Source organism: Ambystoma mexicanum, chromosome 4p (genome assembly GCF_040938575.1).
Source record: "Ambystoma mexicanum isolate Mex_15411 chromosome 4p, UKY_AmexF1_1, whole genome shotgun sequence".
Classification (NCBI taxonomy): Eukaryota; Metazoa; Chordata; class Amphibia; order Caudata; family Ambystomatidae; genus Ambystoma; species Ambystoma mexicanum.
In genome coordinates, this window is record NC_090927.1 from 183,143,743 (window position 1) to 183,168,457 (window position 24,715).

At 46.4% G+C, this 24,715-nt stretch overlaps 1 protein-coding gene across 1 annotated transcript in view; it reads right to left on the reverse strand.

The window, feature by feature from the left end:
* Positions 1 to 18,869: 18,869 nt before the first annotated feature.
* Positions 18,870 to 24,715, reverse strand: part of LOC138453120 (fibrinogen-like protein 1) — a 360,090-nt gene continuing 354,244 nt past the window's right edge. Inside the window, exon 7 of the mRNA XM_069605665.1 lies at positions 18,870 to 20,933. Coding sequence (XP_069461766.1) covers positions 20,787 to 20,933 — 147 coding nt within the window. The 3' untranslated portion in view covers positions 18,870 to 20,786. The remainder of the gene's footprint in view (positions 20,934 to 24,715) is intronic.

Below are 24,715 nucleotides of genomic sequence, written 5' to 3' on the forward strand. Positions count from 1 at the left end.
CCCATGGGATTATCCGCTAATCGGGACCAAGCTTTGAAGTTTATTAGGTCCAAACTAATGGCAAAGCGATTGAGAATGTCACTGCCTAAGTAAAAAGTGGCAGTGACGTCTCGCACGACCCAACAATTGTGGACTATGCTCTTGTTGCCAATGGAGATTTTGAGCATACACCTGCTTGGCAGGAGATGTCTGGAATTGGGTGCTTCCAGGTCCATTTCCCATTTGTCTATCAGTTTGAATGTGGGAATGGCCGGATCTTTTGGGAGTTGGCGGAACATGGCTTCGCTGATGAAGCTCTTACCGTTGTTCACACACACTCGAGCGAGAACAGAGTCCTTCCCATCATTTAACTGAACAGGGATGAACAACTGCTCTCCAATTTGCTGAATATCAGCCAGGCTCTGAGCTGATTTCACCTCTTTCTGGACTATAGGAGTGAGAGTTTCTGATTGTGGATTAGTAAAGAATTTCAGGGTGTTTCCTTCCAGTGTGGAATACCACCTTAAACTGGAAGGAAGGTTGATTTTCAGAAATAGAGAGGACCCCCCATCACCAGTCTGTTGTCCTACTGCTATGACTGTCACGTCTGGAATTTGGTTGTTCTGGAAGTGAAATTCTACTTGGTCAGATTTTTGTTCAACCACGTGGCAGGTGCCGTTTAAACTAACATGGTTGACACTCTGTTTTAATTTTATTGGTCGGCTAGTCTGGGTCCAGAGGACCTTGTTTACGCAATCTATTAGGGGTGACAACCTTCTCAGGAGGTCATTCCCTAGTAAACAAGGGGTGCCCTCTGGAGTCACTACTATGACCGGGTGTTTCACCTTGTGTCGCCCAATCTTAATGTCCAAGTCTGCAGTCCCCTCAACGGGAATTTCCTTCCCGTCAAAGTTCTGCAGTTGTCCAGGAAGAGAGGTGAGAGGAATACGGTAATTCTCCCCCCTTCCGGCATTTAGTTCCTGAAAGGCCCTTTTGGACAGAAGGGTAGCTTGAGATCCAGTGTCCACCAGTGCCAAAATTGTACCCTGCCCCTGTACTTGTACCGGGGCATAGTATCTTCCCTCCTTCTCCTCAAGGGGGCACAGATAATGCACATTTTTGGACAACTGGTGGTAACTTCCTGGTTTTGGACATTGCTAGTGAAGAGATTTGGGCAGAATTCTGTGGAGAGCCTCGGGAATCTGAAAGAAAAAGTTGGCAACTGGAGATCAGAGCCATTGTGGGTTCCCCTGGTTCCGGTTCTGGGCTGCCCCCCCCTTCTTGGAGGCAGTCACCAGGATGGGTTTGAACCAGGGGATTTCGGTATTGTGGGTTCTGGGATGAGATGATGGGCGGCGGTAGCTCAGTCTCCATATCTCCCCAGTCTGGATTGGAATCCCTTGGGACCCATTTTTCCTTGGGAGGAGTTTCCCCATCTCTGAAGGAGAAGGTCCTTTCCCCAGGATCCTCTGAGGATCCCTCACCCTCAAATTGTAAGACCTGTACCTCCTCCACAAAGTGGGTCTGTTTGGGTCCTTTGTTTCTCCTACCCCCCCTCTGCTCCTTGGGAGGCAGGCTTTCAGGGGTAGGAGATTTTGTTTCCGGTTCCTGGTTTTCCAGGGGCTGTTTACAAGTTGGGAAGGAAGCTTCCTCCAAGGCTTTACACCCCCCTTCCCCTTGTGCCTCCTCCCTGGGAACCGGTGGGTTATCGGGGTGCTGCCCCCGTCATTGTTCTGGAGCACCAGGTCCAGAGTTTGGGGCATTCTGCGGTGGCATGCTCAACTGAGGGTTCTGTTGAGCCCTCAGTATGTGACCCAGATCCCGTGCCATATTTTGGACCTGGCGCTCTAACTGGGAAACCCGCTCAGGCTGATACGGGGCTCTATTCTCTCCCCTGGGCTGATCCCGGGAAGGGTAGCTATCCCTTCTCTGGTAGTACCCCTGGTTGGGAAGATTTTGGTACCCCTCCACCCTTGGCCTCCCCTCTCCCGGATTAGGTTGTCTGGGCTCGGGGAATTGGGGAAAGAAGGATGGATGATTTTGGGGCTGGAAATTGGGTGGATACCTGGGGAAAAAGTTCTGCCCAGGATTTGGAGAATTTCTGCCCTCCTGTGGGAAGTTGGGAGGGAAGTTCCCTGGGTTAGGTGCTTGGCCGGATCCCCCCCCTTGGGCTGGAGGAGTCCACACATAACCCAGGATTGGTCGAGTTCCCTTTTAGCGGGGACTTACATAGTCAGGGGAGCGGGGGACCCCATTTGTGGGACTACCTCCTCGACTCCCTGTCTGTGACTGGCCCGAAGGGCCTTCTGGGCTGTGAATTATTAGGTGCAGGTAGGTTTTTAGGCCCCCCCATCTCCAAATCCAAAACGGGGGTGACCTTTACCTCTGCCACCTTGGCAGCAGCAGGGGTGCTGTTGGTTTTGGGATTTTTCTGGGTATTGCTTTTATTTTCTATGGGCTTCTGCACCTCATAGATCCGGGTAGCCTGTTCAATGACCCAGTCTAAAGATCTTTTCTCATGAAAATCTCTCACGAGCTGGGTCATTATATATTTGGGCAAGGCATGGAAAAATGTATTGACAAATTCTCTGCTGTCTGTGCGCACCCTTCTGGTGGTCTGCGCAAAGGCACGTTTCAGTTCTTGCACGAATTCTTGTGGGGCCTGATCCTCCCCACATTGCAAATTGTAGGCTGCCTTGCGAGCCTCTTGAGGATTTCTGTGAACAGAAAAATGTTTCAAGATGGCCGCCTTATAGGTGGACCATCTTAAATGATTTTGGTCCTCCAGCCCCGCAAAGAAACTGGAGTATTCTGGGGAGAATGTCCATTTGACGTACTGGATGCAGCTACTGCTGTCCTTCAAATGGAAAGTCTCCATCATTTGCTCATAGAGCTCCAAGTGTTCCCATACGGAATACTTGGCGTTCTTATGATAAGGCGTGATAACACTCCTTATTGCCTTTATTTGCTTCAATGGGTCCTTAAGCAAGGCCCTTTTTTCCTTATTGGCCTTTTTGGTTCGGGTAACCCTGGTCCATTCATCCTCTGACTCAGAGGCACTGCTCCCAGAGGTTCCTGTCTGATCTTCCAGGTTTTCCCGGATTGTTGAGCCTGGGAATGGCTGGCAGAGTGTGGGGACCTGGTCTCCTGTGTCCTGCGCCGTTCAGAGGAGTCTTCAGATTCCTCTTTGCTGCCAGGATTTGATGGGTACCCCCCGCACTGACCTAACTGGGCAGAAGTTTTCAAGATGCCCTTAATGGGCCTATTCTCCTGGGGTTCCCCACTAAATTGCACTGTGCTTGGGTGGCCATACCCGGATGCCCGCCCATCCATTCCTGGGAGGTACTGGCCTATGAGCCCCATGCTTCTGGCTGGATAGTAATCTGCCATCCCTGTGGCCCGGTGCTCATGTGCGCCAGGGGACATGGGGGTGGCAGAGTCCAGGGACTGAGAGAGATAAAGGCCTCTGGTACTAGGGCTCCTGAGGTTATGCTCAGGAGTTTCCCTTTCCCAGCGAATCTGGTCTCTATCCGCCCCTGCTCCCTGTTGCAATGCAAGAGCCTGCGCCTTCAGTTCCTGAGTTAAGGCCTTACTAGACTCTATCAGTCTCTCCTGCATCGCTACCTGTTGTTGGAGCCTATCATTGTGCTGGCAGAGAGCCTCATTCTCTCTTTGCGTTTCCTGATTGGTCCTGGAGCACTGGCCCAGTCTTTGCTCCAGGAGGGTTACCTCCTGAGCTGTGTCCCTATTGGCCTGCTCCTTTCTTGCCAGAGCCTCCTCCACCTTCCTGGTGTGCTCTAGCAAGTCCTGGTGTTCTTTTTGGAGGTCACCTAGTCCCTGGTGGGCCAGGTGATTTTCTTCCATTTTTCTTTTTAAGTGGCAGACTTCCTGGCCTAAGGTGTCCCTTTCCTGACTAAGAGTCTGCATCTGTGCCGTCAGGTCGTCCCTTTGCCTTTGGAAGGCACCAGTTTTCTGGCGCTCCTGATCAAACTCTGCCTGGGTATCCAGGTCTTTCAGGATCAGTTTATTGCTCTCCTCTTTCTCTCTGTCTAGTTGGATTTGCAGGGTGGCTACCTGCTCTGTGCATGCCCTGTTGAAATTGATCTGTTGCTCCAGCTTTTTCTGGCTCTGCAGTAGGGAGTCCAAACTGTCTTGACGTTCCTTCTGCAAAGCCAGAATTCTGGTATCCTGGTCTGTCTTTTCCTGTTGCAGTATATCCATGTCCTCTTTTATTTTAATGATATACTGCCTACTATCATTTTCTGACTCCTGGCTCCCCTGCAGCCTCTGCTCAGAAGAGACCAGGTCAGATTGGACCTTCTCTAACGCCATCTGTCGCTTATTCGCCAGATCTTGGCTTTCAGTACATTTATCCTGCATGTCTCCCATATATAGGTACAGGTATGCCGCTATCCTAACCATCTTGTCTTGTTCATCCTTAGCTTTAGGAGCCATGTGTAGTTCACTCAGGGCCACATGTAAGGGACCCTGATCTCTCCATATATCTGACCCTGTTTCAGTGACCTGTTGCGTGATGGCCTGCAACCAGACCATGCGGTCCTGGTGAGTCCACTCACCTCTCACAAATAACTTATGTAAGAAGTGCTCTCTGGCTATTTTCATGTCTACTAAGGTCGTCATTCTAGAGATTGGTCTCTGTCCTGACTTATAGAAGTTTGTATTTTATTTTTGCAAAACAGACCTTTTCCTTAGAGCGTTCCTTTGAGGAGTGCTTTACAGCGTAACACAGCATGGTGATCCGACCGGATATGTGTATCTGGTCAGCTGGCACGCTGTATTAATTTGCACAAGTGACAGATCTAACCCAAACGTCCGGCTCGAGCCCCCAATTTGTAAGAGGATTCAATTCAACACTACAGCTAAGTCAATGCCTAGTCTGGGATACTGAATGGAAACCCTTATTGATATATCTTTACGTCCAGTTCATGAGTTCTGGATGACTACCCCTATATAACACCCCTCTCTTGGAATCCCCCTGACCCCACTGAGCCAAGAAGTAGTTCTGTTTTGCAAGTTTAAACGGTTTATTTGATAATTTAAACAATATATATATATCACACTTTATAATGAATTAATAATTGAATATCACACTTAATCTGAGCAGTAATCAATAATGGATAGTCCGGCACTAGCACACTTCTTTATAATCAATGATGAGTGGTTATAGGATGGATACGATAACAACAATACTTTTATGGTTTCAAATGGATGCAATGTGGAATGAAATGCAGTACAGAAAATAACTTGATAGGATTTCAGCAAAAGACAAAGTAATCACTTTCTTGGACAATTCACCCCCCCCCCTTAATGCAATGTAAGGAGATAAATAGAATGGGACTCAGTTCTTAGGAATGCAATCAAATAGAGTTCAGTTCAATTCCCCCCAGCAGCTTATACAGCAGATAGGAGTTTTGAAACACAGACCCAAGTGCTTTGAATATGGTGACAATGCAGTGAGAAATATGCTGAAAATGCTTTTAATTCCCTTCAGGAGGTTCAGGGTGAGTGGTATCTAGTTAATATTAGTCCAGGCTCACTCTAGCAATGATTCAGGGATGGTTCTTAAGAGGCAAACGAAATTTAGTAGTTCAGGCCAAAGCAGCTATCTTTTTACAAGTAAAGAAATCGGGCCAAATCGCAAATCTCGGCAAAATTCGCGGGTGCGAGAATCGTGATTACGGAGAAAGTATAAGGAGTAGGAAGTCGGCTCGCTGAAAAGCTGAGATTCTAAGCTTTCAGAGGAAAGTTGAACCAAGTTCCTAGCACAAACTGTCATGATCTCTGCTTCCAAAAGGTCAGGGTTTTCCCAACTCCCTTGGAAGCAGATCCATAACCCAGGTTCCGAGTGCCAACCAGTCCCAATTGGGACCTTTTGGACCCAGTCCTGGCGCCAGTGGCACCAGGCTCATAAATATGCCCAGTCCCAGCGCTGGAAGCGCCGGGCTCATAATGCTTGGGTGGACTTACCTTCAGCAGACCATGCTGCTTACTTGCCTGCCAGTTGAGCCTCTGATCCTCTTCTGTTTGGAACTACTTTTCCTGTTGGGTGGGGCTGGAGCCACTCCCTAGATTCAGAACACTGGAACTCTTCTGGAAGGCAGGAACTCTTTTCTTACCAGGAACTCTTTTCTTACTTAGGCGTGGCTGTGGAAGGAGACACCTAAGCACTACAGGAGGCTATTTAAACCACACCCGGTGGATGAATCTTGCTTTGCGTTATTCTGCAACCTCTGCAGCAGAACGCTCATCGTGTCTTCTGCATCCGGTCCTGGGCCTAAGGAAAAAGGCTTACCATCCTGAATCCAGTCTTCAGCAACACCTATAAAGACAAGAAAGAACAGGTTAGCATTCCGGCATCTGAAAGGCAAAGGCTTACCATCCTGAATCCAGTCTTCAGCAACACCTATAAAGACAAGAAAGAACAGGTTAGCATTCCGGCATCTGAAAGGCAAAGGCTTACCTACTCTTTGTGCGCTCCGGAGGTCTTCACACTGCATTCCGGCATCTGAAAGACAAAAGTTTACCAACTCTTCGCACGCTCCGGAGGCCTTCGGCGCTGCATCCCGCATCTGAAAGACAAAACAAGGTGCGTTTAAAGACATTGGGGAACTTTAATACTCACGTGCCATTACTCCTTTCCACATCTAATCCAGTGGGTATTCCGGCACCCTGCAGCCGCTCCGAACTCGTACCTGCAAAATAAAAAGACAGTTAGAGCGCATAGTGAAGCAGGCAACAAGCGCTTACTTACGTGCTTCCAGGCGCTTCTATTCATCACACGGGCTCCATCTTCAACTCACTTCAGCCCGTCATCCGCCATCGCCGGAACCCTGCAAAACAAGAGACATCATTACTAAAGACTTTAAAGACATTTGAATGACTCGAAACTTACCGTTCATGCAGTAAACGACGGACAGCAGTCCTCTGAAGTCAAGAGGCCTGCGCTACCTATCCAGTGAAGAAACTGGTTACAGCACCCTGCCCCGAGGCAGATGGAGAGCTCGGCATTCACTTACCTAAGGTGAGAGCGTTAACCTTTGGGGGTCTACAGGAGAGGAGAAGAGGAAAGAGATAGGGACACCCCAATAACCCCAGTTCATTAACCCCATATTTTCTATCTGCAGACATCTTACTCTACACGTCAGGCATACAGTGCACAGAGGTCCAGCCCAAAGAGCCAACCGGGTGCTACACTTCACCTTTGAAGATACGGTAGTCGCCCAGTCAAGACCGGCGCCTCTGCGAGAATCAGGTGAGCGTTACAGAACGCAAAGCCTACCACAAAACTCTCGCCCAGGCGCTATGGAAACCTCGGATACTGACCCCCTAGCCCGGTTACTTGGGGAACTAAGGGCAGAAGTGCATGCAGCTCGTCAGGAAACGAATGCTCTAAGAAGGGAACTAATTATTTCCAAGGAGAGAACAGACAATCTTGCTAGACAAGTGCTACAGTCACAAGCCGGACAGACCCCGTTACCCGCATCAGGGGCAAATCTTCCTTCAACATCCTCTATGAATCCAGTGCAGATCAACCTACCTGGGAACGTACCTCTGGCTCCGCCCGAACGATTTTCTGGTGACCCAAAGAGGTTTGCAGTATTTATCAATCAGTGCCGGTTGCACTTCTTATGCCGGCCAGCAGCCTTTCCAACTGATCAAGCAAAAGTAGCTTTTGTACTTTCGTACCTTAGTGGCAATGCGGCAGACTGGTCGATCCCTCTAGTTAATCAAGATGATCCGGTTCTCCATGATTTTCAAGCCTTTCAGCTTAGTATGGAAAAACTGTTCGCAAGACATTCACAGGGGCAGGCCTTGGACAATGAGCTTCTTTCGTTGCGACAGGGTAATCAAGACCTTTTGGCTTATATTGCATCTTTCAATAGACTAATAGTGGAAACTCAATGGCCTGAGGACAAAAGGATTACGCTGTTTTACAGAGGTCTACGTGGAGAGCTCAAAGACGTTTTAGCCCAAGTAGTGAGTCCCCCACAAGACTGTTCGGATTATATAGACTTGGTCGTTCAAATAGATCACAGGCTGCAGAACAGGAAGGCCGATCGTTCCAAGTTTGATGCTCGAGTATTTTCCAAACCGCCAACTCCTTCCAAAGGAGTAGACTCCGGGGAACCCATGCAAATAGGGGGTCTGAAAGGTCCTCTAACACAAAGGGAGCGGGAAAGGAGGAAACAGTTGCAATTATGCCTATATTGCGGAAACTCAGGGCACTTTCTTCGAGACTGTCCGGTGAAACCTGCCAAGAAGGCAGTAGGAGCTGCAGTTACCAAAGTTACAAACTCTGAGCAGGGAAACGACCTCGCCCGACAAGAATAGAGGTCCTCTTGCCGAGAGTGAAAACCAGTTCCGTGACCTCGCATTTCGTGATACCTATGGTCCTCATTAGCCCTGATAATCCGGATCGATTACATGCAATTGAAGCTTACGTCGACAGCGGTGCCATCGGCAATTATGTGGATCATGAAATGGTTTTGAGGATGAATCTAACTCTTTGTCCCAAGGCTGTAAAGGACGTCATTACTACGGTGGATGGTACGGAGATAGCCTCCGGGCCAGTAACGCATACCACTCAAGAGGTGACGCTAGTAAGTCAAGATGGACACCATGAGAAGATCGTGTTCGATGTGATCAAGGCCCCTCAGTTTCAGATTATTCTAGGAATACCTTGGTTAGAGAAACACAATCCTCTGATCGATTGGCGAGCAAGAACGGTCCAGTTTCCAGAATGTGTCTCTACTTGTCACCCTCCACCTGGTGTTGCACTGGCCGCAATTTCTTCAGAGACTCCCCAGTTACCTCCCGAATACCTAGAATACCAAGATGTTTTCCGGAAGGATCAGGCTAACTCTCTACCTCCTCATAGGTCTTATGACTGCCAGATAGACCTGATACCTGGATCTACTCCTCCTTGTAGTAGAATTTATGCCCTCACCGAGCCTGAGAACCTTCACCTTCGACAATACCTGGATTAATACCTGGCAAATGGGTTTATTCGTCCTTCCAAGTCCCCTGCTTCTTCAGCTTTGTTCTTCGTTCCAAAAAAGGAAGGAGACCTTAGAACTTGTATCGATTATCGCTCCCTGAACCAGATCACCGTTAAGAATAGATATCCGTTACCTTTGATCCCTGAACTCCTGGACCAAGTCAGAAAAGCATGCATATATACAAAGCTGGATCTTAGAGGAGCTTACCACTTGGTACGAGTAAAAGAGGGCGATGAATGGAAGACGGCCTTCCGCACCAAGTATGGGCTATTTGAATATCAGGTCATGCCCTTCGGACTTTGCAATGCCCCGGCCGCCTTTCAATATTTTATGAACGATGTCCTCAGAGAGCTCATAGATGTATGTGTTGTTGTTTACATTGACGACATCCTCGTTTATTCTTCATCGGAATCTGAACATCGGAAACACGTGAAAATGGTCCTCGAAAGATTGCGTCAACACAAACTTTTCGCTAAGTTGGAAAAATGTGTTTTCAACGTGACTGAAGTTGAATTCTTGGGATTCATATTATCACCTGGCGGAGTGCGTATGGATTCAAAGAAGGTCGATGCAGTTCTCAAATGGCCATCACCATCCTCCGTAAAAGGTGTGCAAAGCATGTTAGGCTTCGCTAACTTTTACCGCAGGTTTATCCCCGAATTCTTTCGAATAGTCCAGCCCATCACTGCCTTGTTAAAGAAAAACAAACGTTTTGAATGGTCTACCGAGGCGGAACAAGCTTTCCAGGATTTGAAGACTAAATTTATCTCTGCGCCAATCTTAAAACACCCTCGCCCTGAACTCCCCTACATCGTGGAAACTGATGCTTCAAGCCTTGCCATGGGGGCAGTTCTATCACAAAAGGACCCGGTAACCAATCAGTTGCATCCCGTGGCATTTTGGTCCCGCAAATTCTCGCCTCCTGAAATCAATTACACGATTACTGACAAGGAACTTCTGGCTATCAAGTCTGCCTTTAAGGCTTGGCGGCATTATCTGCTGGGGGCCCGACACACCGTTACTGTGATTACGGATCACCGAAACCTGCAATATTTGAAGACCGCAAAAGCCCAATCCTCTAGACAACTCCGTTGGGCATTATTCTTTGCCGAGTTTGACTTCATAATTACCTATCGACCTGGTACAAAGAACGGTAAAGCCGATGCCCTTTCTCGGATGGGAGTGGAAGAACACTTGGTCAACCCTAAACCTGTACCAATCATTCCCGAACAAAGAATTCTGGGTGTAATCGCCACAGAATCCATAGAGGAAGTTAAGGATAAAACCAGGCAACTTGTAACTCCAGCAGACATACAGAATTGGCATCTGCAGGGAAAGGACTTTGCAGTAAAGGACAACTTATTGTATTTCCAAGAACGATTATACCTACCCAGCACAGATTTACAGAAAAAAGTAATCTCTTGTTATCACGACTCTTTAATGGAAGGTCATCCCGGTATAGCCAAGACCTCAGAAAAGATCAAGCGCTACTTCTGGTGGCCGTCTTGGAAAAAAGATATCAGAGACTTTATAATGTCCTGTGGAGTATGCGCCCAAAACAAGAGTCAAAAGGAAAGACCAGCAGGCCTCTTACGCCCTATAGACATCCCACCTCGCCCTTGGCATACGCTTTCTATGGACTTCATCACCGATCTACCTCCATGCTCCGGATACAATACGATTCTAGTAATCGTGGACTTATTCTCCAAGATGGCGCATTTCATTCCGCTCAAAGGCTTGCCAACAGCAGCAACTCTGGCCCGAGAATTTCTCGAAAACATCGTCCGACTGCACGGTTTTCCTTCGGTTCTAATTTCGGATCGAGGTAGTCAATTTATTTCTCATTTTTGGCGAAGTTGCTGTCGGTCGGCTCAAATTGATGTGAGACTATCGACCAGTCACCACCCTCAGACCGACAGACAAACTGAGAGGACCAATCAAACTCTGGAACAGTATTTACGCTGCATGCTGCAACAAACTGAAAAAACTTGGAAAGATATCCTTTGGATAGCCGAGTATGCCTACAATAACTCTGTCCATTCGGGAACTGGGAAAACCCCGTTTTTTCTTTTGTACGGCAGTCACCCTCGAACCTCGGAGTTGGATCCCCTCCAAGATCTTGAAACACCAGCAGTAGACTACCTGCATTCTACAATCACCCAAGCCTTTAAGGAAGCTGTTTCTCACCTTCAAAGGGCTAAAGAACAATACAAGAAAGGAGCAGATCAACATCGGAAGGAAGCCCCTCACTATCAAGTAGGGGATCAAGTCTGGTTATCCACCAAATATCTATCTCTAAAAGGGCCACGCACATTCAACCCAAGATACCTTGGTCCCTATTCCATCACTACCATAGTAAACCCAGTAGCGGTCAAGTTGGACTTGCCCCCGCACATGAAGATACATCCGGTCTTCCACGTCTCTCTATTAAAACCCGTGCAACCTCAAACCCGACTAACCAAATCTCCAAAACCTATCCTAGTGGATGGAGAACTCGAGTTTGAAGTCAAAAGCATTCTGGACTCCAAGATCTCCAAATCTAAACTATTCTACCTAATTGACTGTAAAGGCTGCGACCCCCAAGAGAGATCCTGGGAACCTGCTGAATATGTCCACGCTCCTCGCCTAATCAAAAGATTTCACCGAACATTTCCTGACAAGCCAAAACCCCCGGAGAAGCCCGGTTTGGGAGGGGCCTTGAGGGGGGGTACTGTCATGATCTCTGCTTCCAAAAGGTCAGGGTTTTCCCAACTCCCTTGGAAGCAGATCCATAACCCAGGTTCCGAGTGCCAACCAGTCCCAATTGGGACCTTTTGGACCCAGTCCTGGCGCCAGTGGCACCAGGCTCATAAATATGCCCAGTCCCAGCGCTGGAAGCGCCGGGCTCATAATGCTTGGGTGGACTTACCTTCAGCAGACCATGCTGCTTACTTGCCTGCCAGTTGAGCCTCTGATCCTCTTCTGTTTGGAACTACTTTTCCTGTTGGGTGGGGCTGGAGCCACTCCCTAGATTCAGAACACTGGAACTCTTCTGGAAGGCAGGAACTCTTTTCTTACCAGGAACTCTTTTCTTACTTAGGCGTGGCTGTGGAAGGAGACACCTAAGCACTACAGGAGGCTATTTAAACCACACCCGGTGGATGAATCTTGCTTTGCGTTATTCTGCAACCTCTGCAGCAGAACGCTCATCGTGTCTTCTGCATCCGGTCCTGGGCCTAAGGAAAAAGGCTTACCATCCTGAATCCAGTCTTCAGCAACACCTATAAAGACAAGAAAGAACAGGTTAGCATTCCGGCATCTGAAAGGCAAAGGCTTACCATCCTGAATCCAGTCTTCAGCAACACCTATAAAGACAAGAAAGAACAGGTTAGCATTCCGGCATCTGAAAGGCAAAGGCTTACCTACTCTTCGTGCGCTCCGGAGGTCTTCACACTGCATTCCGGCATCTGAAAGACAAAAGTTTACCAACTCTTCGCACGCTCCCGAGGCCTTCGGCGCTGCATCCCGCATCTGAAAGACAAAACAAGGTGCGTTTAAAGACATTGGGGAACTTTAATACTCACGTGCCATTACTCCTTTCCACATCTAATCCAGTGGGTATTCCGGCACCCTGCAGCCGCTCCGAACTCGTACCTGCAAAATAAAAAGACAGTTAGAGCGCATAGTGAAGCAGGCAACAAGCGCTTACTTACGTGCTTCCAGGCGCTTCTATTCATCACACGGGCTCCATCTTCAACTCACTTCAGCCCGTCATCCGCCATCGCCGGAACCCTGCAAAACAAGAGACATCATTACTAAAGACTTTAAAGACATTTGAATGACTCGAAACTTACCGTTCGTGCAGTAAACGACGGACAGCAGTCCTCTGAAGTCAAGAGGCCTGCGCTACCTATCCAGTGAAGAAACTGGTTACAGCACCCTGCCCCGAGGCAGATGGAGAGCTCGGCATTCACTTACCTAAGGTGAGAGCGTTAACCTTTGGGGGTCTACAGGAGAGGAGAAGAGGAAAGAGATAGGGACACCCCAATAACCCCAGTTCATTAACCCCATATTTTCTATCTGCAGACATCTTACTCTACACGTCAGGCATACAGTGCACAGAGGTCCAGCCCAAAGAGCCAACCGGGTGCTACACTTCACCTTTGAAGATACGGTAGTCGCCCAGTCAAGACCGGCGCCTCTGCGAGAATCAGGTGAGCGTTACACAAACGGTTCCAGAGATACGGACGATTAAATAAAGGTAGTTTTTCGGATTTGAAATTTTAAAAGTTCAAAGCGACAGGTCTCAGCTTGCAGCTAGAAAATGACAGGTGACAGCTTTGCAAAATGACATGTGGCAACTTCTAGGAGGCAGTTCTGGTTAGATTAAAATAGTTTGAATTATATTATTTTAACTAAGAGATTGGTTCTGCACAGTTTTGGCGGATACTCACTCCTAATTTTTGAATTAGGCCTCCCCACGGATCTGGTCAGGTTTTGGACTGGACTCCGGTTCTGGTCTCGGCACTTCACAGTGATCTGGGTCAGCTCTCTGGTTCTGCTAATAGCGGTCTGGGTCAGCTCTGCTCTGCTGGTCTAGCCTCTCTGAATTCTGATCAGGTGTGTGGGTCCGGATACAGCGGTCTCCGGTTCAGCTGGTCTCTCTCTGGATACAACTCTGCTTTCTGGCAAATGGCAAGAGTTCTTGCAAAGAATTCAAACAGCTCGCCTGGCTGTAAATAGTTGCAATGATTTGAGGCCTGCTAAAGAGGGATTTAGCTTGTAGTTGACCTCTCTGCTACAAATTCTGAAGTAAAGTCTTGGTCTCTGAAGGTGGATAGATTGAAGTCTCTGTGTTGGCTCTCTGGAGGTTGATGGAGGTAAAGTATGGATTTTCCCGGCAGAGCGTCCCGCAGCAGATGGAATAGAATCTCCCTATCTGTCCTGACTGTCTGCTTTTATGTGTTTTGAAAGTGGGTGGAGAGGCTAGCTTTCTAGGCCCTACCCCTCTCCACTTGTCATTGGCCACTTCCTCCTCTTCCCCTTGATTGGGGGAATGAAATGAAGTGACATCATGATGAGGTCTGTTTATGATACAGAGAACCCACCCCTGTCAACTTTACACACAATCTATATCTGATCCAAATACATACTTCCCCGATAGACAGTTGTTTGGAATTGCATACACACATCATGCATTTACTGATGGTAGCCCCTGTTCCAATTCTGTCGTTTCTAGGAGCTTGGGTTCAAAAATGGCAACATATTTCACTTTTTGGTCGGGTTACCAATATTGGATTTGTCCCCGCATTTACACAAATGTTCGCAAAGCATGTGGGCATTAGGTGGTGGAGTGTCAGATTTTTAACATACATACATTTAGAGTAATATCCTATTTTCCGCTAAAACCCCCTGAACATACCACCGGGTCCTAACACGTCTTCAAATGTGCACAGAAAAATCACAAGAATAATGATATCACTTATAAAATTTTCACAAGTCCGCTCTATGAATGATCCATCTTTTTAGATTTATGTTCTGGCCCCAAAGGGGTGTGGTTTCCCCCCAGCACAAGGTTGAATTTCTGGTTTTTCCAGTTCTGCCAAGCCAGCTTGCTCTCACAGGCAGTGCTCCTCCCCTTTCCTTCCAGGAGGAAGCCACTTTTACGACCCCCCCCAATAAAACATTTGCCTGAGTCAGGACAGGGCTTTGTTCAATTTCCTGCAGAGCCCAGGTAATTCAATCAGAGAAGTGTCATATCCCTTTTGGTGGGAACAGCAAAAGGCAGCTAGGCCTGGGAACACAGCTGTTGTGCAAGTCTCAACTCTTGTCGGGGGTAGCTGGTGGGCAAAATTCCCTCTCTTTTTAAGCCAGGCCTCAGCTAAATGTCTCTTTGGCTGCCAGTTTTCCTGTCCAAATCAAACTTCCAATTTTTACGCATGCAGCTAGAATGCTGATTCTAAGTTTAAAACTATGACATTTAAACAATTGCAACCTATGTGACACTCAAAAGTAGGTCAATCATTTCTTTTAAACATTTAGATTTTTAGTGTCTTTGAGTCCAAATTTACTTAAACTGCTGAAATCCACAGCTCAGCCAGTTTTGTTATAAACCTTCAAGTCACTTCAGAATATAACTTTACATTCTATCCACCTCTCAGTAAGTCTTTCTTTGGCCTGCTTTGGGTTCATTTATTCAGTTTTACACAAATGTCTGGTGTTGTTTTAAAACGCCGGCTTTCTGATAGTGGTGAGTACTGGTAATGCACCCATTTTTGGAATTTAAGAAAATGAATTCCCCACAGTTCTAGGTTGCTTTTGGCAATCAGCATTGCCATTCCCAATGGTTTCAGGCTACTGTGTGGGTAGTCCAATGGTGGTTTTAGGCAGTGCCCTTCTGTGCCCATAACATCGGCAAAAATGGGTGGCAGCCTATTCTTCATGCATTTCCCTGGGCATTTTCTGGGAAGCTCTGGCCATCATGATGTTTTCAAGGCCAGTACTGCACAGTTTTTGTGGTAGGGCTCGGATGCATGGGTAAAAACATCCCACACATGGTAGGTTACTTGGACAGCAATGGGAGGGGGGTGGTGGTAGTAGAAATGTGATTTGATCTCTCTCAGGAATGTGAGCTGGTACCAGTCTGTTTAGATTAGTTTGTGAAAATGCTGTTTTGAAGGACAGTTACTCATCAATGATGAATCACAGTGATTAGTTGGAGGTTGTCTACTTAGCTACTGATGTTCATGTTTACGGTCACTTTTGCATTGTTTGCTATTAAACAATATGAATAATTCTGTTTTGTGAGGTTACGTCTTAAGCATAAAGACATCCAGGATTTGTGTTGTTTTTGTGCAGGAGGTTTTTAGAGTAGGAGACATTACATTAAAGCTCCTGTACACCAGCATACTTGTGTATGTTGATATTTGTAGCTTGAGGAAGGATTTACTTGGGAGGTGGGAGAGGATTCCAGCTGAAAGATCTGTGAGCATCATGCAAGGAAGTCAGTCAATCCAGGAGAGGACTGTTCCTTCAACACCCATTTGGGAGAAAATGATGGTGAGAAGGTAATTATGACATGGAGTAGGATGGTTAGGAAAGTGAGTCCAATGTCAAAGATGTGCAGAGAAATATAATACTTGTATGGTGCCAGTCAGTTTGATGCATTGGGGGTCTAAATAATAATTGGTAATTCTGCTGTATTAGCCTCCAGTTGACTCTTGATAAGCCTTTTGATGGTTTCACCCAAAGAGGAGAGAAGTGTATAATGTAGATAGTTGGTGGGTAAAGAAAGGTTGAGGTTGGCATCTTTCAGTATGTTGAGATTGTTTGGGACAGGCTAGAGGAAGAAGACACAAGGTATCTCACTGTTGTAGGACGTAGACTTTAGTGAAGAGGTTGTTACCAAATTCTAGGAGGAAGTAGCAGTAAATGGAGGCTTGAAAGGGGTTTGACTACTGTTGTGCCGTTCACGGCAGCATTGAGTGGGTTGACGGGGTCTGTCTGGATCTAATTCTATGGTACGGTCTATTTGTTCCATGGATAGTTTATGGTGTCAAGATTTTCTCTAGAATGTAGCATGAAGAGATGTGGGTAGGGGTGAACACAATGACACACAGCGTTAAATGCGCCCTTTCCCTTTCTGATAGCCTTCCAGCTGTTTCCAAGTTAACATTTAGCAATTTTTTTTATGGCTAATTTATTTTGCACCTATATATGATATAATATGATTTGGCATTTGTAACGCGCATATACCCAGGTATTTCAAGGCGCGATGAGGCAGGAAGGGGGAAAAGAGGGAGGACAGAGACAACAATCTTATTAAGCCAAGTGACATTGAGATTGCGTAAGTGCAGGGGTGGGGGAGGGGAAAAGTGCCAGGGGAAAGGGGCGGGGAAGTGCTGTAAATGGGATCAAAACAATAATAAAAGAAGTGCGGCCAGCAGGTGGCAGGTACACGGGTAAGTGCAGACAGCAGGTGTCCAAAGGTGCAGGTAGGGGGACTGTAGGGTTACAGATGCAGACCCAAGTGCAAGGGTTACCGGGAGGCAGTGCAGATGTGCAACTGGGCGAGTATGGATTTGGGCCCAAAATCAGAGGGTAGCCAAGTGTCCAGTGCAGTATCAGACAGGAAATCAGCAGGGGAGAGGAAGAGAGAAAGCAGAAGCAAAGAGGAAGGTCTTGAGGTGCTTACGGAACTGGAGATGGTTCTCCTCGAGTTTCAGAGAGGCAGGGTGGTTGTTCCAGAGAGAGGCCGAAGAGAGAGATCTACCACCAACTCGTTGCTTGGAGAAGCGACTGACCCTGAGGGAGTTGGAGGTGGAGGAGCGAAGAGCTCGAGTATGAAGGTATTTACGAAGAGAGAAGTGGAGGTATTGAGGACCCAGGCCACAGAAGGCCTTGTGGACAATGCAGAGGGTCTTGAACTTAATCCGTTCAGCCACTAGGAGCCAATGCAGAGATTTCAGTGTGGGAGAGATACAATCCCTGGGATTGAGGCAACACGTGGTTGTTTCACAGCAATGAACTGGGGGGGAGGGTGGTACAATACTACTACGCCTTATACATTCAGATCGTGCAAGTGCAACGTATTTATAACTCGCTTACCAAGTCCAGATCCGGGATGTGAACCTGTGTTGCTCAGCGTGGCCTTGCTTCCAAGACCCGCACGTTTCCACAAGCTATCATCCCTTCACAAGCTTTGGTTCTGCCGATATTTTTTCCCCTGACTACTAAGCTTTTTAAGGTTTACAGAGGGGCAGGTAAATGGATTTAACACAGTGCTATCAGCTTGTCTGATGGCTCTCTGTGAGGTGTTCATTTGCAGAGGATAAACCGTTTGGATGGGATTAATTTTGGATTTGTGTGACTTGAATGAGAGTGATGGATTGAATGTTGTCACTGTTGAACTGTAGTGAAGTAGACATTCTGGCTAGTGGCATACCAGTGTAAGGGATATCATGTGAAGATTATAGTTCAGTATGCATGGTAGAAGTTAGAATTATCCCAAAATTATTTTGGGGAGATTTGATTGGTTGATGCTAGTAGGTTTGTGCAGCGGAGTGATGAACAGTACGCAAATGGATCAGTCCAGTGAAAGGGATGTGGAAAGGCAGTCCATGAAATGCTTAGGGAAAGTGTATATTACCTTTGTTGAGTTAGAGTGGGATTTGGATGAGCTTTAATGTGTCACTGAAGACTCTGACTTTGGAGGTGGGATTTCCAAGCAGATTGCATCCTCATATCTGTTGATAGAGGGACTGACGGTCATAAGTAGACAAGGCCAGTGACCTCACCCGAGAAGCCCTTGTTCTGGGTTGGCAGACGATAACTATTTGGTGTGTGGTTGCGGAATGGCAGGCAAGAGTGGGAGGTGGCAGAAGAGAACTTCAAAGAAGCAGATGGGTGCGATGCGGTGAGGGCGATGCGGTGAGGATCGCGGAGGACTGAGATGGCAGGTCCTTTACATTCAGTATTTACAAATAGTTCCCCTTTACACAAGGTAAGACCGGTCAATTTCTTAGAAGCTTCGGAATGGGTGTGTCGTGGAGAGCAAGGGCCGGTATGAAGAACATTCTGCCTGTGTGCAGAACATTGCACCTCAAGCAATTGAATGCTATGCAATTCTATGCCACCTTAGACACATTCAAATCACAACAGGGACCGGAACACCAGAAGAGCAGGACATGGAGCTGACTTTCATCCTCATGAGAATTCTGCATGTGGACATGGGCGAATCATTTTTGATTTTTAGGGAAATTGAGGAGTTTTCATATTGTATGTATGCTAGTCCCGTTTTTAGGAACCAGTGTGAACTACTTTAAGTTTCCTTTGAATCGAAATGGCATGCGCAGGTGCCTGAAAAATCCATTGCATAGACTCACAAAGATAGACCTTAGAGGAAGCTTTTTATTTAAAAAAAAAAAAAAAAACAATACAAAATAATCAAAGAGAGAAATGCAGAATTGTGGACTAAGAGCAGGGCACAGATATCCTACGTTGAAGCAACAGGCTTGGTGATGCTGTGCTGTGAGATCAAAGCTCTGCGGTCTAGGAGACAATAACTTCACAGTTTGTAAAGGAACTAGTCAGGAGCAGTAGAAGTTCTATCAAAACCTGCAGTGACCACAAAACCTCGGGAAATGTTCGGACTCTTCACATAGCATAAGCCAACCACAAACTAGACACTGCACGGCAAGGTTGGTACCAATTACTCTGCCTCTGCCCTGCCCACTGTATTTTCGAAACTCTAGCCTCCCACTCTACATGAAATGTCCACACAGCAGATACCTTACAGGACAAGTCACATCAGACATGCATATTTTTTATGCATATGGTGCACAATGTTGCACCAAGCGGCACAACCACTGTACATATGACGCTCACACCACCATCAGTCCACTGATCCTGGTTTGCCATAAATCTGCAGGCAGCAATGAGGGCTTCTCAGGGAGCTTCTGTTCACTGAAGATGGTGCTCCTGCAGCAGAAGCTTCCCTGGAATGCGCCACAGGAACACTCAGCCACTCATTACATAAACAGAATCCACACATGGAGGCACGTCTTCACCCCGAGTTCAGTGTCTAGCCACGGACTGGCCCACCAGAGTGTCTCCATGCACGCTAATATTCAGGGCACGTATGGTGCTCACTAACCAGATTAGTCATTACAAAAAACACCCACAAACCTATGTTCATGCTTTAAGTGCTCCTTTTTTCCCACATTTTAGAAGTCACCCACAACCCTTTACACCTAGTTCCTGCATCCGAGGCTATCCAGATATTTTGGGCTATGTCTCCTATGAGGCCTCACCATCGGCTATTCTGGAAAGGGTTGGTGAGAGTTAAGAGTCCACAACACCTTGAGATCCACAGGTTACAGACCCATTCTTACCCATGGTGCCAATGTGAGTTCCCATGAACAAATTCTTTATTTATTTTTTCTGTATATCTGTTGAATCATGCAATTGAGTCAATCTATCCATCATTGTTTGCAGTAAAATCCAAATAACACACTTACTTGTCCCTCATACGAAACAAACATGATCTGTAAAGACTCATGTTTGATGCAATACAAATTAAATACATTAGATCATTACATTATGATGTGCCTTTCATGGGCACCCATAAAGGCACTTTCTCTCTGGCTTATCAAAGACAACAAGTAGTCTCAAATGGGTTTCAATTTACAGCCCCACTTTTCATGAAGCCCTCATCATGCTGGACGTAATAACCAAGGCATGTGCCTGGAATATAATCTTTGCCACTGGTGCCAGTATCACTTTAACTCTGATCATAATCGTTTCGTATTCAGGGGGTCGTTTGAATCAAAGTCTAGGTTCTAAGCACAACGATGGTAGATAGACATACAGAACACCTCACACATTCTTTGCTGAACACTGTTGCACCAACCCATGGCGAACATTCACGCTTCTCTAGGTGTGATGTGTGCATATGCGCAAGTCTTTTACAAGCAGGCAGAGGTTAGAATTGTGATGCTCTGCCTGCAGCACACGTCTTCTGGGCTCCTTTCTGTAGTCCACATTGCAGTCGATAGCTCATGTACATTGCTGTGCACGCCCTGATTCCTTCTTGCAACCTTTATAAAACAAACAATCCCATTTGGTTTCTGCCACTGCCTCTCTCAATGGGAAAGGAAGAACATCAGTTGCCCTTGTGTGAGCCATGAAACCTAAAAGACTTTTGCAATCTGACCATTCTAAGATGGCCGCCTATTCTACAGCTGCATTAGCAGCAACATGAATCTTGGGTGCGCCTTGCCGAAGAGCAGGTTTTCTTGATCGAGTTGTTCACGGGGAGACGTGAGGGCGGAATGTCCGGGAACGGATCATCATGATGACCTTCTTCAGAGAGTAGTAGTCTGTGTCCTTCCAAGTGTACCACACAATTCCGTCGGGCTCCAGTACTCTTCGTCCTTTTCCCACATACCTGCCACCCTGTTGGAAGTGAACAAAGTGGGAGAGAGGTGGAGGCAGTAGATGGGAGGAGGTAAAGAGGCAGAGGGGGCCAGAGTGGAAGAGGGAAAAAGGAGTTATGGCAGAGATGGAGGAAAGAAAAGAGTTGTAGATGTTAAAGTGGGTGAAAAGTTGAAGTAAAACAAAAATGTAATTTTTTAAAATGTGAATATTTCAGAATTAAAATAATCTGTTATAATTTCATATAATATACCCAGTGCAGGCCTGTGTATAGAGATGTGTGTCCTACTAAGCAGCACAATATAAATCAATGCAAAATAGTCTATTTTTCCTGGAATTAGTCGAATACCACCTTATCTAAATAATCTCGACCCCTTTATGACAACAACACCCAATCCAGGAAACCATCGGTACAAATTAGTTGTCTAATCACGTGCAAGTTATCCCGCACCCTCTGCCTGCCTCTTCACCCCTTTGCCCTTTGGATGTCATTCTCCCCAATTTCTGATATGTTACTTATTAATTTGCTTTTGGCTTCCAAACCCTCTACAAGTGTTCAAGAATACATTCAAACATTTGCCGTGGTGGCTGGTGACTTTGAAAGGTGGTGGGATGCGACAGAGTTCTCCCCCAAGGAAACGTTGGACAAATGGCTTCCAAAATGTGCAATTTACTGCTCAAACCCACACAAACATGGCCTAAAAAGCATTCATTTTGTATTCTTACGTGTGCAAGTGTGATGGTGTATTTCACAGCAGCTTGTGTTGAGAATAGCTGGTACTATGTTGCATGCATAACGAAATTCATTATGTAGATCTCCAGTAACGATGCAAAAAGAACCATTTTCGCATGAAGTCACTGGCATTTATATGCGTTCATCCTCTTACTAAGGTGGGTATTTAGGCATTATCTGAAAGAGGAAAAACTAGGGTACGTTTGCTTCTGTTGACCCATATCCAGTTTTTCTTTTAGAAATATACATCTTATGACTTTCCATTTTCACATGCCACCCTCTTAGTTACCCAGAGATACCGTTCTTTAGTCTGTACTGTTCATCTGATGTTCCCCACCAATCTGGCCCACACAAATAAGGGCTTCTTTTCTAATATTTTTAAAGCAAAATATCCTTGTGCCTTCTTTACTAATTAACCCATACAGACAGAGTCTGATTGCCCTGCTCACCCAACCCACAAAAGACTCATGCTAGCTCACTTTGGAGAATGGTCACTGCACTGAACTCCTTCTCAGGCTCTGGCAGGTCAAATATCGAGAAGGTGCAGTATGGAATTTGACACCAGATGTCTTTAGTTTCACAACTATCAACCTGGACTGCGATTTGTTTGTGCATTGTGTTTTTGATGGTCTGCAAAGAGAATGCGGGAGAGAGAGACTGATTTGAAAAGGAGGAACATAGGCTCAAAGCAGAGGACCGGGCACACTTTGCAATCACCCATGCACACAGGTGTTTACACATGGTCTTGCAGCTGGTTGATATTTTCACACCGTCTGGGGTTTAGGGGACACAAAGAAGCAATGCAAAGCACTGTCTATAGCAGAAGGACAAATGTGACAATAAGCACAGCCCCTCACACTCCTGAGCATTTAGGAAAAGGAAAGTGTGTTTGAAGAAAGAGTGGCATCAAATGCTGATTTTCACAGATATGTGTGTGTGTACATACATACACAAACATGCACATGAATGATAACAAACAACCATCAGCCCCACCCTCGTAACCCAGCACCCAACCTGCCATTCTAGAAGTACCAGGCAGGCTACAATACAGGCAGGGAAGGAGAATAGTCTCGGGCACACAGCACACTGTGAAGAGAAGCCTCCCCAAACCCCACGTCAGATGTGAAGAAGCAAAATACACCAAGTTACTTGTTCATCTTGTTTCTTTTGAGTTTGTAAAACTTGTAAAAGTACAGTTGAACACACCACAGATTATTTAAACTCATTATTTGGTTTTGATTTTCATACCTTTAGCTGTATTGACCTCTTGATGAAACGAAGACTAAAATGTGCTTGGCTTTACATATAAGGACTTATAATGTCAGGTTGGTTTAGTATGTGATATATTCTCAGGTGTCACTAAAGTGGGTATTATTTTAGTCCTTGAAAGCCAAAAATATACATATTTGTACCAAGTAGCGCTGAAGAGAAGTGATGCTTGGGGGACCCCGCTTTCTTAGAGAAGACGAATACAGTCTAAATCACCATGGGGTGTATACATTAGAATGGAGAAAAACAAACATAATATACTAAGACGGTCACTCAGCAGGTAGCTGAAGTACTAAACATCCACTCAAAAGCTATTAATGCTTCTTTACCAATAAGGGGTGGGTATAGAGAAACTGGAGTAATAGGGCAGTGAGGTGATAAGCCCACTTCTGCATAGCCTGAGGAGGGAGAAAGCCTCAGGAGCTCCAGCAGCTTCAGCTTACAACAGGCGCATTGCAAAGTGCACATTTAAAGCAATGAATGAAAATAATATGTTGCCGTATCGGCAGACTGATGACTGCCAAAATGGAGGCAGTTGCTTGTGGCCACTCAAGGCCAATTTCAAAAGAAAGGGGTGAAAGGCCCCTGCACGTGCAAGCATTGAGTAGCGGGCCCTGCTCATGGCTTTGTGTTCAGTCCACTACCCGTGTCACAAGCAATACAAATTGTTGGACACGCGAAGGCTTGCAGAACTTATTCTGCTTCTGAACACATCACTTAGATAGGTCTCCTGTTCATCACACGTTTCATGAAAAGCGCCCTTTCCCCATCAATGGAAAAAAATCAGCCACATGCCTACCGCTGTTCAAATTAACAGTGGCCATGTTCAAGGCGTCATTTTACAGAGAAATTAAATTAGACTAATCCCCCCGGACTCCCCCCCCTTCTTGTCTTGTCCAAGTGGTCCTCTATTTGCTTGTGCATTAACAGGGCAGCAATTCTCAGCATCTGCGGTGTCTGGGGTTGAGGAGATGAGTAGGTGAGTGTAGAATGTGTGTATTTTTGCGTGCATGCATGTATGTATGGAAGAGGCTGTATGTGTGTGTGAGTATGGGCATGGGATTGAGCACAGCGTGTTGGTGTGCAGTGTAATGTGTTTGCACTGCTGCGCAGGTTGGTCCCTGCCTAGGTAAACAACCTGGGCTGGGCCACTCAGATGACATTCAATTAGAGTCTTAGGTCCAACTCCAGTCAGTCAGGCCCTCTCTCCTCCTCCTATCTGCTGCTGCCCTTCTGAAGGCAGCGCACTTACAATTAGCAAATGGGCCCGTTTCGAACTGTTTGTCCAATTATAGATAAACAGTTTGAAACTGGATCATTTGCTGATGTGCACGCACCTACATGAGCAAATGATCCGGTTCCAAAATGTTTTATCTATGTTAGACAACTAATATGAACCAGGACCATTTCTAATTGTAAGTGCGCACTTACAATTAGCAAATTGTCTTGTTTCAAATTGTAAGGGAAACGCACTTAACATTATAAAATGATCCCGTTTGTATTGTCCAACATAGAAAACACATTTTGAAACATGTTCATTTGATGATGTAGGTGCGTGTTCATCAGCAAAAGATCCTGTGTTAAAATGTGTCATCCCTTTGCCACCGTTACCTTCTGGGGCACGACTCAGAAGGACAGAGAGGGAGAGACAGACTGCAGAGAGCCGATTCGGCTCTGTGTGGAAAGAACGGTTCTTTACACGTCGTTTTCCATCGCGTGCCCCAAGGGCCTCGCATCCATTTCAGCTCGGCGCTGACCTGGTGGACTTGCATGAGGGCCTGGGAGGGTAGGCTCTTTACAG